Source organism: Folsomia candida, unplaced genomic scaffold (genome assembly GCF_002217175.1).
Source record: "Folsomia candida strain VU population unplaced genomic scaffold, ASM221717v1 Fcan01_Sc006, whole genome shotgun sequence".
In the NCBI taxonomy this organism is placed as follows: Eukaryota; Metazoa; Arthropoda; class Collembola; order Entomobryomorpha; family Isotomidae; genus Folsomia; species Folsomia candida.
The window spans coordinates 3,314,803-3,327,348 of NW_019091198.1; the positions used below are offsets into that span (position 1 = coordinate 3,314,803).

General features: G+C 36.7%; 4 protein-coding genes across 7 annotated transcripts; 2 read left to right on the top strand and 2 right to left on the bottom strand.

Moving 5' to 3' along the window:
• The first annotated feature begins 30 nt into the window (after positions 1-30).
• Positions 31-2,173, top strand: LOC110850830. Its single transcript, XM_022098409.2, has 6 exons — positions 31-551; positions 638-831; positions 926-1,086; positions 1,207-1,344; positions 1,436-1,539; positions 1,633-2,173. The coding sequence occupies exons 1-6, from the start codon at positions 279-281 to the stop codon at positions 1,759-1,761; spliced, it is 999 nt and encodes a 332-aa protein (XP_021954101.1). The 5' UTR covers positions 31-278; the 3' UTR covers positions 1,762-2,173.
• LOC110850831 (methyltransferase-like protein 27) lies at positions 2,174-4,332 on the bottom strand. Its single transcript, XM_022098410.2, has 7 exons — positions 3,818-4,332; positions 3,204-3,485; positions 2,979-3,130; positions 2,794-2,912; positions 2,630-2,722; positions 2,448-2,560; positions 2,174-2,362 (listed from the first exon to the last, which is right to left on the bottom strand). Exons 2-7 carry the CDS (start codon positions 3,438-3,440, stop codon positions 2,282-2,284), a joined length of 795 nt encoding a protein of 264 aa, XP_021954102.1. The 5' UTR covers positions 3,441-3,485; positions 3,818-4,332; the 3' UTR covers positions 2,174-2,281.
• A 411-nt stretch (positions 4,333-4,743) lies between these two features.
• LOC110850829 (nitric oxide-associated protein 1) lies at positions 4,744-8,145 on the bottom strand. Its single transcript, XM_022098408.2, has 10 exons — positions 7,985-8,145; positions 7,492-7,897; positions 6,943-7,416; positions 6,619-6,848; positions 6,318-6,536; positions 6,090-6,241; positions 5,665-6,006; positions 5,367-5,591; positions 5,148-5,289; positions 4,744-5,066 (listed from the first exon to the last, which is right to left on the bottom strand). The coding sequence occupies exons 2-10, from the start codon at positions 7,857-7,859 to the stop codon at positions 4,873-4,875; spliced, it is 2,346 nt and encodes a 781-aa protein (XP_021954100.1). The 5' UTR covers positions 7,860-7,897; positions 7,985-8,145; the 3' UTR covers positions 4,744-4,872.
• Positions 8,146-8,615: 470 nt separating this feature from the next.
• Positions 8,616-12,392, top strand: LOC110851401 (ubiquitin carboxyl-terminal hydrolase 30 homolog). 4 transcript variants are annotated; one of them, XM_035852811.1, is made up of 9 exons: positions 8,616-8,937; positions 9,283-9,400; positions 9,473-9,595; positions 9,701-9,811; positions 9,895-10,193; positions 10,278-10,400; positions 10,475-10,684; positions 10,777-11,078; positions 11,143-12,392. In XM_035852811.1, exons 2-9 carry the CDS (start codon positions 9,310-9,312, stop codon positions 11,255-11,257), a joined length of 1,374 nt encoding a protein of 457 aa, XP_035708704.1. In that variant the 5' UTR covers positions 8,616-8,937; positions 9,283-9,309; the 3' UTR covers positions 11,258-12,392. The 4 variants fall into 4 exon arrangements, with proteins under 4 accessions (XP_035708704.1, XP_035708701.1, XP_035708703.1 ...); XM_035852810.1 differs by having other exon boundaries at positions 8,617-8,937; positions 10,275-10,400; XM_035852809.1 differs by having other exon boundaries at positions 8,619-8,778; positions 8,847-8,937; positions 9,895-10,400.
• Positions 12,393-12,546: the final 154 nt, after the last annotated feature.

The following is a 12,546-nucleotide window of genomic DNA, read 5'->3' on the forward strand; positions in this document are numbered from 1 at the left end:
TTTCTGTGATACATGTGGTGCGAAACCTCGTGTAACCTCGTGTAGGTTCTTGCTACCTGTGAATTCTATCTGCTCTCTGCACTCTGCTGATCACAAATTAAATCACCGTCCATTCCCCACATTATGTAGCATCTCCTTGGTCACGATCAGCCAGTTCAGTCTTCAATTTATTTGAGGGTCCATCAAATTTTAAAATATTTTTTTTTGCATTTCGATCCCCTTAACAAATTTGTGAGAGCCATATTTTGTATTTGATTTGATAGTCTTTGAAAGACTTTATGCTTGAGGATAGAAAAACTATAGTAAAAATGTTGGAGCCCCAATTTTTGGATAAGCCCATTTTTGTGGCAGGGAGGGGTGGCTGGGGGCGTTATATCGCTAAGCCAAACCACTTCACGGGCTATACACTTTGCTCCCGTTCTTCGAAGAACAAACTGGTCGACTTATTGAAACCAGTGTCCTTGGCAGACCAAGGTGAAATGATGGAATATGTGAGAGAACTAAAGAGGATGGAGAAGGGACGAGCCCCTTATCGTGGTCGGTCCCCACAGGTATGTGTGACGAACTAAAACTTATGTAAAATAATTTTTGCACTAGGAAAATAATTAGTGAAAACTTGATTTGTCTTCCATTCTAGATTAGTAAGAGACTAGACGTAATGCGTTATATCTCGGAGGTATGTTCCTCCGAAGAATATGAAGATGAAACACTAATCCACTGTATTTACTTGTACGATCGATTTTGCGATGAACATGAAATCCACTTGGCCCAACTTTGCCTTGTTGCCTTAACTTGCTTGGTCATTTCTGCAAAAATTCATGAGAACGATTCGTAAGTCGGAGAGATGTTACTTTATTGGTTTATTTGATACTATTTTCTTATTGATTCCTTATGCATACATAAATATGTGTCTGTAATTTCACAGACGCACTCCGGACATACGAAAAATTGTCCGACATCTACCAGTAACAATGACCAATAAAGTAAAAATGGTTGTAGCCATGGAAAAAATGGTGCTGACATTTTTTAAATTCAAAGTGATCATCCCCACGGAAGTGAATTTCATGGATTGCTATCACTGTTTCGGTAAGACAAGTTTTTTATGCACCAAGACTGACATACGTATTAAAAATTCCAGACTACACTTTAATTATTAATGATCATCATATTTTTAATTTAAATTGAACAATTTGTTTCCATTTGCAGTTTTGGATGGCTTCGGAACCCCAATTTTTTATCTACTATACAAGCATGAGAATAAGAAGCCTTACAACGGCACGGGGGCTGAAATGATGAGGGAGACGAACGCTCTCCTTCGTGAAGTAACCAAGTCTCTGGCGATGCGTAAGTTTGAGTTAATTGAGATATATTTTTAGTTTCCGTTGATTTTTATGGAGTGCCGAGAATTAGTTTTAAATTGGATTGGATTTTTCAGTTACACCTTCGCCGGCTGATGGACGCTACAATTGTTCCCTAATTGCTGCAGCCATACTGATGTATGTTAGAAAAAGGGTCAAGCTAAACTTTTGGACAGGACAGGTATTTTTGAAGCGACTTAAAAATTTACGTATTCAACGTCAATCCCCGGTCATGGAGCTAATGATAATAATTATTATTTCGTATTTCGTCTAGTTATCACACATCACCGGACATTCATACGAGGATGTACTTCATTGTTTAAATTATTTTGTTAAGCCGATCCTTAACATCAACAACTCAACGGGAGATAGCCTAGATGACCCAGTTTTCCTGAATCTTTGAAGGAGTTTCGATTACCTTATAAAATCCACCAAGTTAGAAGGATGGCTAATATTTTGTAAGATTTTCGCTTAGAAATGTGTAATGCTATTTTGTATAGTTTAGTGTGTTATGAAGGAAGATTAGATTGTAAATTAAAATAGAAATCTGTGATTCTCAGAGGTATTCCATTGCTGGTCAGAGAATTAAACTTAAAAGTAAACCACTTGTGTACTCAACTAATAATTATAATTCACGGAATGCAATCGACGAATATCTATTTTACAATTAATTTTGCGTCGATAAATATTTGAAAGAAGTTGGGCATAATTTAAACTTCAGAAAAAAAACATGGAAAAATGCATATGACAAGATTTTCTAGTGAATAAATGTCTTTATTCAGCAATTTTAATAAAAAGACTTTCAATAACCTTAATCAGAATTGAAATTTTATTTTTCCATCAAGACGTAGGCTTAGAATATTCAAAATAAAGTATGGTGACATACATTAAATGTACCAAGGTCTTGCATGTAATAGGTTCCGTTACTTATCGGACAAAACTTCATAGCTGAACACCACTCCAGTCTTTTTGAAAGAATACTCCGGAACGATTGTTCGTCCAATCTGCATAAATTAAAAATAATCATCAATATTCGCATTTCTTCATCCTTTTATCTGAGAACATTGTCATTCTATGGGATTTTCACACCTGACGCCACAACCCCTGTTCAGAGAGATTATTCATGTAAGGTTCCAACTTCCCAACATATTCTTGCACGTATGACAAATACTCCTCCCGCATCACAATGAAAATCGTCCCACCTATTTCACACCATTTAAGACTCTAAGCAGTTTAAAACTTGCATGAAAAGCTTCTACTGCTGAACTGACCTGGCTTCACGATGCGAATCATTTCGTCGACTGCTTTCACTGGAATGTGTCCCTCACCCATTCCCCCTGCGATGACGAGAGCATCATACGAGTCTGAGGCACACAAGCACAAAAATTTGACACCTTTTCAAAGAGTTCAAAGATTGCTAGTAACTTTAATGTACTTGTCTCAATGTCGTCAACTTTCTTGAATCCAATGGCATGCTCGTAAGTAGCCTTGTAGATGTTTCTCCCTTTCAAGACTTGCAGCATCCCGGAGGATGGTTCCAATGCGTCAATGTGACTAAACAAAAATCAAAATAATGTTGTCGCAGTTTGGGGAATATAAGTATTTGTATATCTCCTTTACCGAAATCCAACGTTGTAAAGTTCTTGACCGACTCGGCCCGTTCCAGCTGCAACGTCAAGTATTTTGACAGTACTTCGAACCTCGGACGGAAAATGGTCTGCCATAAACTTTGCTGCAATCTCGGGGCCATTGTATCGCCCAGGGCAGAGATCCTGATGAAATGCATGGATAAATGTTTTATGGATGGACAATGAAAAGTGAATAAATTATCAAATTTTTGAGTACCTCATCATAATGATTTGCCCACTCGGTGTAAACGCTGACCATCTCCTCATGAGTGATCCCGGTCCTGTGGGCCTTGTAGTTATTCAAATATTGGGTGGAATCTTCCTCCCCCACGTTTTCAAATCCTACCACTTTACCATTGCTAACATCTTGTTTTTCGCCTTTTGTCACGCTGCCGTTCATGTGGCTGTGTCCATTGACAACTTCGCCTTCGCTCGAAATGTGACCGTTCATCATAGAGTCAGTTCAGAGTCTTCTTAAACTTGATAATCTCAACTTGTGCTGGTTGTGACGAAAAAAGGAAGCGTATGAAATTTAAGTCAGAGTTTGCATGCGTCCTGAAATGCACTAAAGTTGGAAAGGATTGAAAATGTATGTGATGAACATCAGAATAGCAAAGCTTGCTAGCAACCGAATGTAACTTCCCAGGAACTATCAACATTTATTATTGTACAAACACAATGGGACAGCGTTCAATAAACAATATTAATTCTCGGAAGAATGTTTGCCCATGTCCAACCCAATCGCATAACCGTCGGTATAATTCAATTTTTCTGTCCAACTTATTCATGCTCCTAAAATGAAATGTGCAAAAATATAAGTAGGTTACTAACCGGGGATTTCTCGGTAATCAAGAGTCACGCAATATCCTTTTACATAGGCTGTGTGAAATATCAAGTAACGACGAGGAATGAGAACATGACAAAATTCACCCACGCCAAAAAAGTTTCAGTCCGAAACAAATGACATTCTGAAATAATAAGAATATCAGAACAAATTTGTACGTGTCACATCGACCAGTGAAGAATTTAGACTAATTTAACGAGGGTTGAAATGCAACGAAAACCGATGAAACAATTAAATTTGATTGCTGTCCACAGAGTTAAAACTACTTTTTTACGAGGCTCGATGAGGTTGAGAGGTTATATGAGTATCTTGTGGGAAATATTTCATAGGGGAATGAGATGGTCTCAAGTTTTAGTTCGCATGCACTTTCAGAGATGAAATGCATATGTGTGTATAACACACAATATTCCATTCCACATGTCTGTCCTTCCTGTAACAAGTCTTGTTTTGTGTAATTATCATAATATAAAAATCGACATTATTGCCAGATGAATAGTGACAAAATGCGATTACGGAATTGTGGATCAGTTCAAAAAGTATACTTGTCTATGATGCTATACGAAGATCGTTTTAACTTAACTAAAAACCTTGTGGATGACTACTGAGATTCCGCTATAAGTTGAATGAAATGAAATTAAGTACAACTAATGATCATTTATTCATACTTACTTAATCTGAGACGGCGACAAATATTCCTTGTTGAGACAAAAAGTTCAGTTGAACCAACTTGAATGAATGAATGAAATGAGACGAATACATACGTATTCGATCGTTATGAAAGATGTGCTCTAATATTTAACCCTGATAAAAACCAACCGGTTGAACCTCGGTCATTATTATTTTAGTGCCATGTACTCTTTCAAGTTGTTCCAATTCTTACTTTCTATCACATGTATAAGCTGATTCAATCACGAATAAATGCGCTTGATTTCTTTACTCACTTGAATAGATTGTATATTTGTGAATAATAATAAAAAGTACATTTCTTTATGGGTATGATTTACGAGGTATATGTAAACGAAAAATAAGATTACAAAAACGACTAGTACTTGGTACTCTTGCTTGGCATATAAACTTTGTGCGGAAGATAGGCTAGTGTGCCTCTAATTCTGTGTCCTTTCCTACACACTGCGTACGGGAGGATTGAAGGTTGCCTTAAGTATATACCTCTTCCTCCAGGGGTATGAACCCTTATTTGGATCGATTTTTCTTGGCCAGCAGTTACAGCTACCCATCCTGTAATTTGTAATTATTATTATTGCCTAAAAATGACAATGCAATAAATATGTTGTCGATTTAAGTAGCTATTGCTAAAACCTGCTGATGAAAGTACTATATCTCCACAACTGAAACGATGACCTTCTCCCACAAGACTAAAGTCGGTAGGCCTTAGTGAAGGAAACTTTGATAAACGTTCCGAATTTCCTTCAGGGACACAAAGAACACGTGTTCCGAGTGCCTAAAAGAAAAGTCAAAATAATTATTTGACTTGAACTTAATAATTCAGCGTAAACCTCTAGTTTCTAAATTTATCACCTTTTTGTAGAAATTACTAGCATCTGAAGTTTGCACAATTGTTATGGGAATGTTCTCTGAACAGTAAACTGTGTAACGGATTGGTTTAAGGCCATCGATATAGTCAATTCTTGCAAAACCTCCTACAAATAGTGACATTCCAACTTGGATGAAGTACGTCCTCGGCTGGATTAATTTTTTAGGAAGGGTCTGCATCAGTTCAGGCAAAGTGAAAATATCCAAAATCTAAAGAAAATTTGTACATTTAAAGAAGTTTCCATTTTTAAATAGGATTAATTGTTACTAATATTTTGTGTACTTGATTTTCATTGACAACTCCAGGTGTGTCGTAACACCATTTTCCTTGCAGTGTAGGTTCCTCTGGGTCCCATTCACCGGTTTTTGGCATTATATCTTTTGGTGGATATCTCGAATGTCTAAATGGATCGTCCACGGGTTTTGCTTTCTTTATGTCATACACTGTTTGTGGACTAAGCATGCTCCGTCCAATTGTGCCAGTTAACACTCCAAATTGAGGATCTTTTGTAGCACGAAGCATTCTTAGTTTTTCTGATTGTTCAGACAAGTTTTCTATTGCGGCTTGACCCAAACGTGTTTTTCTAATACTATTCTTCCATGGGTCAGTCCTCATAATTGGGAACTATACAAATGAAATTCATATATGAAGTATTTTAAAAAGACTACAACTAAGTATATACGATTTAATATAAAAAATGGCAATACTTTTAAAAGATTAAGGGTTGTTCCAGGCCATTGAGATATGGTTGCTTTCTGTACTATATCCGCAACATCCGGTTTACAAAAATCTGACTGAATTAATGCATTGAATAGAGATGACTTCCCAACATTAGTGCAACCCATGATAAATACATCCCCTGTGGATAGTAATAAATATTTTCCAATCGAGTCCTTCTTTGAAAGTTCTGCAAGAGCTAAATGAAATAGATTTACCTTTCGGACCCCAGAGCGAATTAATTTTAGTTATTAACTCTTCAACTCCAAACCCAGTTGTTGCACTGATAACCGAAGTGTGGACAACTTTGGCTGGGGCTAATCCAGTTTCTTTTGCAGCTTTTATAAGTCCATCTTCAATCCTTTGCAAATATTTTCTAGAGTCGCTTGGAATCAAGTCAACTTTGTTTCCAACCAGAAACACTGGTCGTTTTGTACCTATGCATACACAAAGTTAATGTCAATACTTGTATGCATAAAACAATACAATACTCTGAAATAAGAATTAACAATGCTTTACCAATAATGTCAATTAGTCCAGGCCATATACTACATGGAAAATCAGTCAAATCTACAACAAGTAAAACCATTGCAAAATGATTGTCAATCTCTCTTAAAACTCTTGCATAATCTCCAGGGCCAACATTGACATTCAGCGCAGTATTGTAGTTTTTGAGACAATAGCATCTCAAGCATAATTCCCCTCGCAGATGTTCTTTCAGCATTTTGAACCTCTCACTTGGGATGTAACTATTTAAAATTCGGAAATTCAACGAAATATAAATTATTGTGCTTCCATATATCTGTGCTCTATTTTACAATTTATTGTAGCAATAACAATTACCCAGGAATTGCGGAATCCTGACAATGCAAACGTGCACCGCATCCTCCACAAGGTATTTTACTAGGTGGGATAGAAGGATCGGGGTTTCCATGTTCTTGCTGTATGGACATCATTCTATCTTGATTGAGTTCATTATCAATGTCATCGTTGTTCAATATGCCTCCTAAGTTGACTCCAGCCTTTGATAATCTTGTTGCTTCACTCTCAAAATTCCTTGAAATTAAGTTCTCCTTGGATATATTTGTGTTGTCCTCAATATATTCCAATTTGGTAACAGCTTGAAAAGGAAAGATCGGAGAAGAGTGTTCCTCTTCCTTCTTGTCATTAGAAAACTCTTCATTGCGAAACTCTTCGTTATTGACCTCGTTGCTGGGCTCTAAATACTTCCAAGAAAGGGGTGCACTGCTCAAATTTTTTCCAACGCATTCTACAGCCATCATGGTCTGTTTGAGAGCATTTTCGCGTAATCTGAGCCTAAGATTTGGACAACGTTACGATTATGGCAATTGAATTGATAGGTAAAGTTTAAACAGTATTTAACTATCGTACCTATATGTTCTTTTAGGCTGGTGCTGTTGGAGATATGAACTATAGACAATTTTGTCCACCCACGAAACGTCCGAATTTCCTTTAATATTTCGCTGATATTCTTTGTATTCCTTCAACCTCTGAGACATGCTATCAGATAGCTCGATTGGGGAGTTAGATGACAATCCATCCGAATCTGGGTCACTTGGTTGACGACCCTCGCTTTCTGCAGAAACACGATTTTTATTCCCATGTTGAGAATGAACTGAAGCCGATCCTGAAACTGTGAATGCTTGTGAAGAAAGAACCGGCTGCCGTTGTCTTATCCAAATGCAAGTAGTTTGACGAAATAATCCAGAAACCAAGATACTCTGAAAACTTTTCTGCATGGTGTAGTTGAATCTTACTTTGCAGATAAGAAAAGTCCCTGAAAATTAAGACATTGTCAAATTTGTAATTTTATAAAGACAATTTGTAGCCTACTCTACAAATAACATATTGTCATATGCCATACCTTGCAAGAGCGGTGGTAACTATTTAAGAACTTACTACCTTGGCATTTAAACTTTAATACATAATACTGATGACAGATATCAACTAATTTGTATTTGTAATTGAAAACAAAAAGCATGCAACTTTTACAATCTACGCAATCTGAGGAGACTGCTGCCCTTTCCCGGGACGGGTTTTTCTTTTTTACGAACTTGGGGAATCATGACTTTACTTAATATTATTCCATCAACTATTTATTTATCGGCTAATTTTATTTGATACATTAACCTCAGAAATAAGTAGTCATTTGTCTAAGGGTACGTATAATAAACATTTGCAAGCATTTATATCTTTGGGAATATACTTTTGTTACACGTAATGTGTCAGAAATACATAAAAATACTTAATAAAAAACCATGCATGTCAAAAACCATGTTCCATGTTTTGTTTCACGCACGCACACTGGTTTTTCCAGCTCACTATGAGTCTCATCGTGTCTTTTGTTCAAATTCTTGAGACATTTTCATCGGAACGTTTTCTAATGGATGATGACGAATAGATAAGTGTGTGGTAGTAGAGGACAATGATAAGCCAAATTTGAAGACAATTGTCATGGGACTCCTCATTCGCAGAATAAGCCTGTCCACCAGCGCCAACTCGCTTCAAACGCATTTCCTCATTTTCACTGCTTTCCTCCTTCTTTTCCACTTTTCACACGGACGGAACTGCTGATTTGGTTGTTCCTCAAATTCTCACTCCTTCAGAAATTTCCGACTTATTTCCACAACCATGTGTATTAGGGTGCCAATTTTATAGGTTTGAGACTTTAGGGAGCGAGGGGTGACAAGTTTTCAAAATTTACGACGTTTTTTTTTTTGTTACAGTTTGTCTTTATCTTGTAAATTCTTGTACTTTGTTCTGTCTGAGTGCTGAGGAGGGGGGAGACAAATTTAGCCGACGATAAGTTTACTTAAGGTTAGTGGAATAACTTTGATATGTAAACTGAAATATTTTTAGCTTAATTCTTTTTTGAAATTATGTAGTATTTCTTTTCTGGTTTTTAATTTTGTGTATTTTATTGCAAAATACAAGAGCTTGTAGTATTACTTGTAATCCAGTTTCATAATTCATATTGCGACCTTTGGTCTGTTCATTTTAAATATGTTTTGCCTAACAATTTCAAACTAATTTAATGCTCAATGTTTCTGTCGTAGATAGTGAAACAATTACATTTGCGTTTATCAACATTTTTCTTGTATCGTATGTATCATTGGCACAAATTAATTACGAAGTGTTAAATTTTGATTATTTTATGTGCAGAAGGGATCAAGGAAGACTGCTTTAAAAATGGGTATGGTCCAAAGCAAGACACTCTGGACCATTGGGCTTGGCGTTGGAGCACTTTACTACTTGTATAGCAAGGAAGTTTTTCATCGATGTAAGTAAAATGGTTGTATAAAAATGTATTCATAGCTATATATTGACAGATTTGTTAACATATATTAACAAGGGGGATTTGGACTATCTGATCCCGTGAAGCCTATCAGGGGATTACGCAATATTGGGTCGACCTGCTATTTGAATGCTGTCTTACAGGCATTATCAGCGTGCAGCTATTTCAGTGCATGGTTAGGTATGTTATATTCGTTGGAGGAATTAATTTAAGTTTTTGGTTTACCTATAGATACTAGCGTAGTTCGGGATAAGAGATACTATTTTGTTATTTCTGTTGTGCTAGCTCACAAGGACGATTTGAACAAATGTGATTTTCCCCCACGCCTCCATCATCCAGACCAGTATGCGGGGTTTGATTATCCCATGATTGCTGTTCTTTACAGGGCAATTCTTGGTGCGTTTTCAGTTTTTATTCTCAAAATATAGTGAATGGGAATAAATGAGATTCAGTTCTATAATTGAGTGTTTTTTTTGCAGTCATTAATCGAGTCATCGGGCTTGAAGAAGATGACTGTGATTTGATGAGCAAAGTTCCTCGGGATATTATTCAAACTTTGCACAGTCTGAACCACAAATTTGTCAATCACGAGGAGCAAGATACGTTCGAGTGCTTGCAGCATCTTCTCACAGTATTACAGCAGGAGGTCGTTCGCTCAGTTTATCGACGTCAGAAAGGTTCCCTGGAATGCATCATGGACGAAGACGATGCCTCAGAAGTTTCCGGTGAACTAATTTCTGCTTCTGAAGTGGACAACGAGATACCTGCTGCAACCTCAGTAAATCCACTACATAGACTTTCTTTTTCCGAAACTTCGACAACTAATCTTTCGGGTTGGGATGTTTTGTATAATCCCAAGAAGGCGATTAATGGAATTTTCTCAAAGAGGAAAGCCTCTGCGGACATGAACATTCCGATGGCTCCAAAGTATCCATTCCGCGGTATGACTGCCAGTGTCCTGCAATGTCTTCAGTGCTTGCATAAGGTCTTTTACTGTTTTTATTATAATTTTAGCATTTTTTGATAATTTTATTTAGTAATTGTTAACTAAAATTCCAGCTTCCTGTCAAGTTTGAGACGTTCGAGTCTTTGACGTTGTTGTTGCCTCATAGCCCGCTCACGATTTCTAATTTTCAGCTCAACGTCCGATCTCTGCTCCGCGAACTACAGAAGCCAGTAATTGTTACTCAAGTCAATTGCGATGGTTGTTCAAAAAAGCAAGGAAAACCCATGAAAAGTGCGTTTTCAAAGACGCTTTACTTTGCCCGGGTATGTCATATCGATTGTTGTATTAAATTGTTCTGCTGGTAGTTAATGCTGGTCCTAAAAATACTCATGGTTTACTTTGGTAACATTTCCAGTTACCTTATACCCTGGTGTTCCACATACTACAGTCGGAATGGAGACCTGATGGGTTATCAAAACGCCATGTGTTCGTTAGATACGATGAACGACTCAATGCTGGTGATCTGCACCACTGGAACTTGACGTATAAAAATAAAGGTTCTGGAGATTCGGCTCTTCCCAGTTTCAAGACGGAGACTGTTCAAGATCTCTCCTACGATCTGAAAGCAATCGTCGCCCATAGTGGAGATGCCGACTCTGGTCATTTCATTACATGTCGTCGTGTACCTGATACACCAGCTAATGTTAGCGGTTGTCGGTAAGTTTATAGGTCACAAATTTGCACACTGAACTTGCATTTACAAAAAAGTTGTTTGTTACAGATGGGCGTTTGTATCTGACGAGTTTGTCTCCGAGCTGCAAGACTCGGAGCCCTTCCGCTTTAAGCCATACCTGCTCTTTTACGAAAAGCGCATTAAAAGAGATTATGCCCTTTGACTTGGGGACAGCACTGACACAAGATATCACTCCTGTCATTTGACAGTTCTTTTGTTTAAGTTTTATTCTTCAACAATTTAGTATGTAAGTCTTGGCCATTCACAATAGTTTTAAATTAATAATGCAAAATATAGTCAATATTTCTTGAATTAGTCTACAAACAAACGAGGAAGCCCGTGATATTAAGTATATCCTACAACCTTTTTTGTATCCAGTTAAAAAACAGACCGTCAATTATTTTCAGTGTTTCTTACACTGTCTTCCAATAGAAGCGTGAGTAAAAGAAGTCTAAAATTTCTGTAAATTATCATAGGTGTTCAAGACTGGTAATGTATTATATATGTAGCTAATTGCAACAATAAGGCAATACCATTTATTCTTGGTGAAGTCAAAATTTGGTATCCATAAAAATTGTATGTTTCATGAATATGTTCACCAAAGATATAAATTCATATAGTCATTCTCCAGTTGATACAAAAAATATGTTTACAATTGAACCTGTGATGTGTCTGAATATTAAATAGAATGAATTTTGCATCTATAACCAACGTGGTATCTATGTAAATGTTGGTAGCCAGTAACAATGTAAGTGTATCTTATATCAATATTTCTTTAAACTGCTTGAAATGAACGGTGCTTTGAGCGACTTGATAACCAAAGTATCTATTTTTATGGACACTTAACTCTGAACCTTTGATTCTTGTAAATTGTATTTAATATCCAAAAGCGAGTGTAATTGTTACCCGTTTGAACTCATATTTGGTTATAATTTGAGTTCTTGCGAAAATTCCAAGCGTGGAACTTTAATTCGCCAAACTCTGCGTGATCTCATGACTCTTTGGGAAACCGGTCCGCTGTTTTTCCGATAATTAAAAAAACAATGGGGAGTAATGGTGGTAATACTTTAATTATAATCTCTTATGGGAATATTATTTATAAATCTAGTTTTATTAGCGTTAAGTGTGACATTCTGTCTCTAACGAGTAATAATCATTGTCCTCTGTCAGGAAATACATACATCAATTCCGTACCTACATATATTATTCTTTGTATTAAATGTTGTTAGCTGACAACAGGCTGACTTTCTTGTTCTCTGAGAGCGTTATGAAAATAAATAAACAAACAACGAACGAAAGTCTTTGTACTACTAATTCCTTGCACGGCAACCACCATATTTGATAGTGGACCACAAATAAAACGCAATGAAGGTCTAGCTTAGACAAGGAATCATTCATTCATACTTTGCTGTATTAAATTATTATTAGTCGTATGAGGAGGCATAAAGTGTT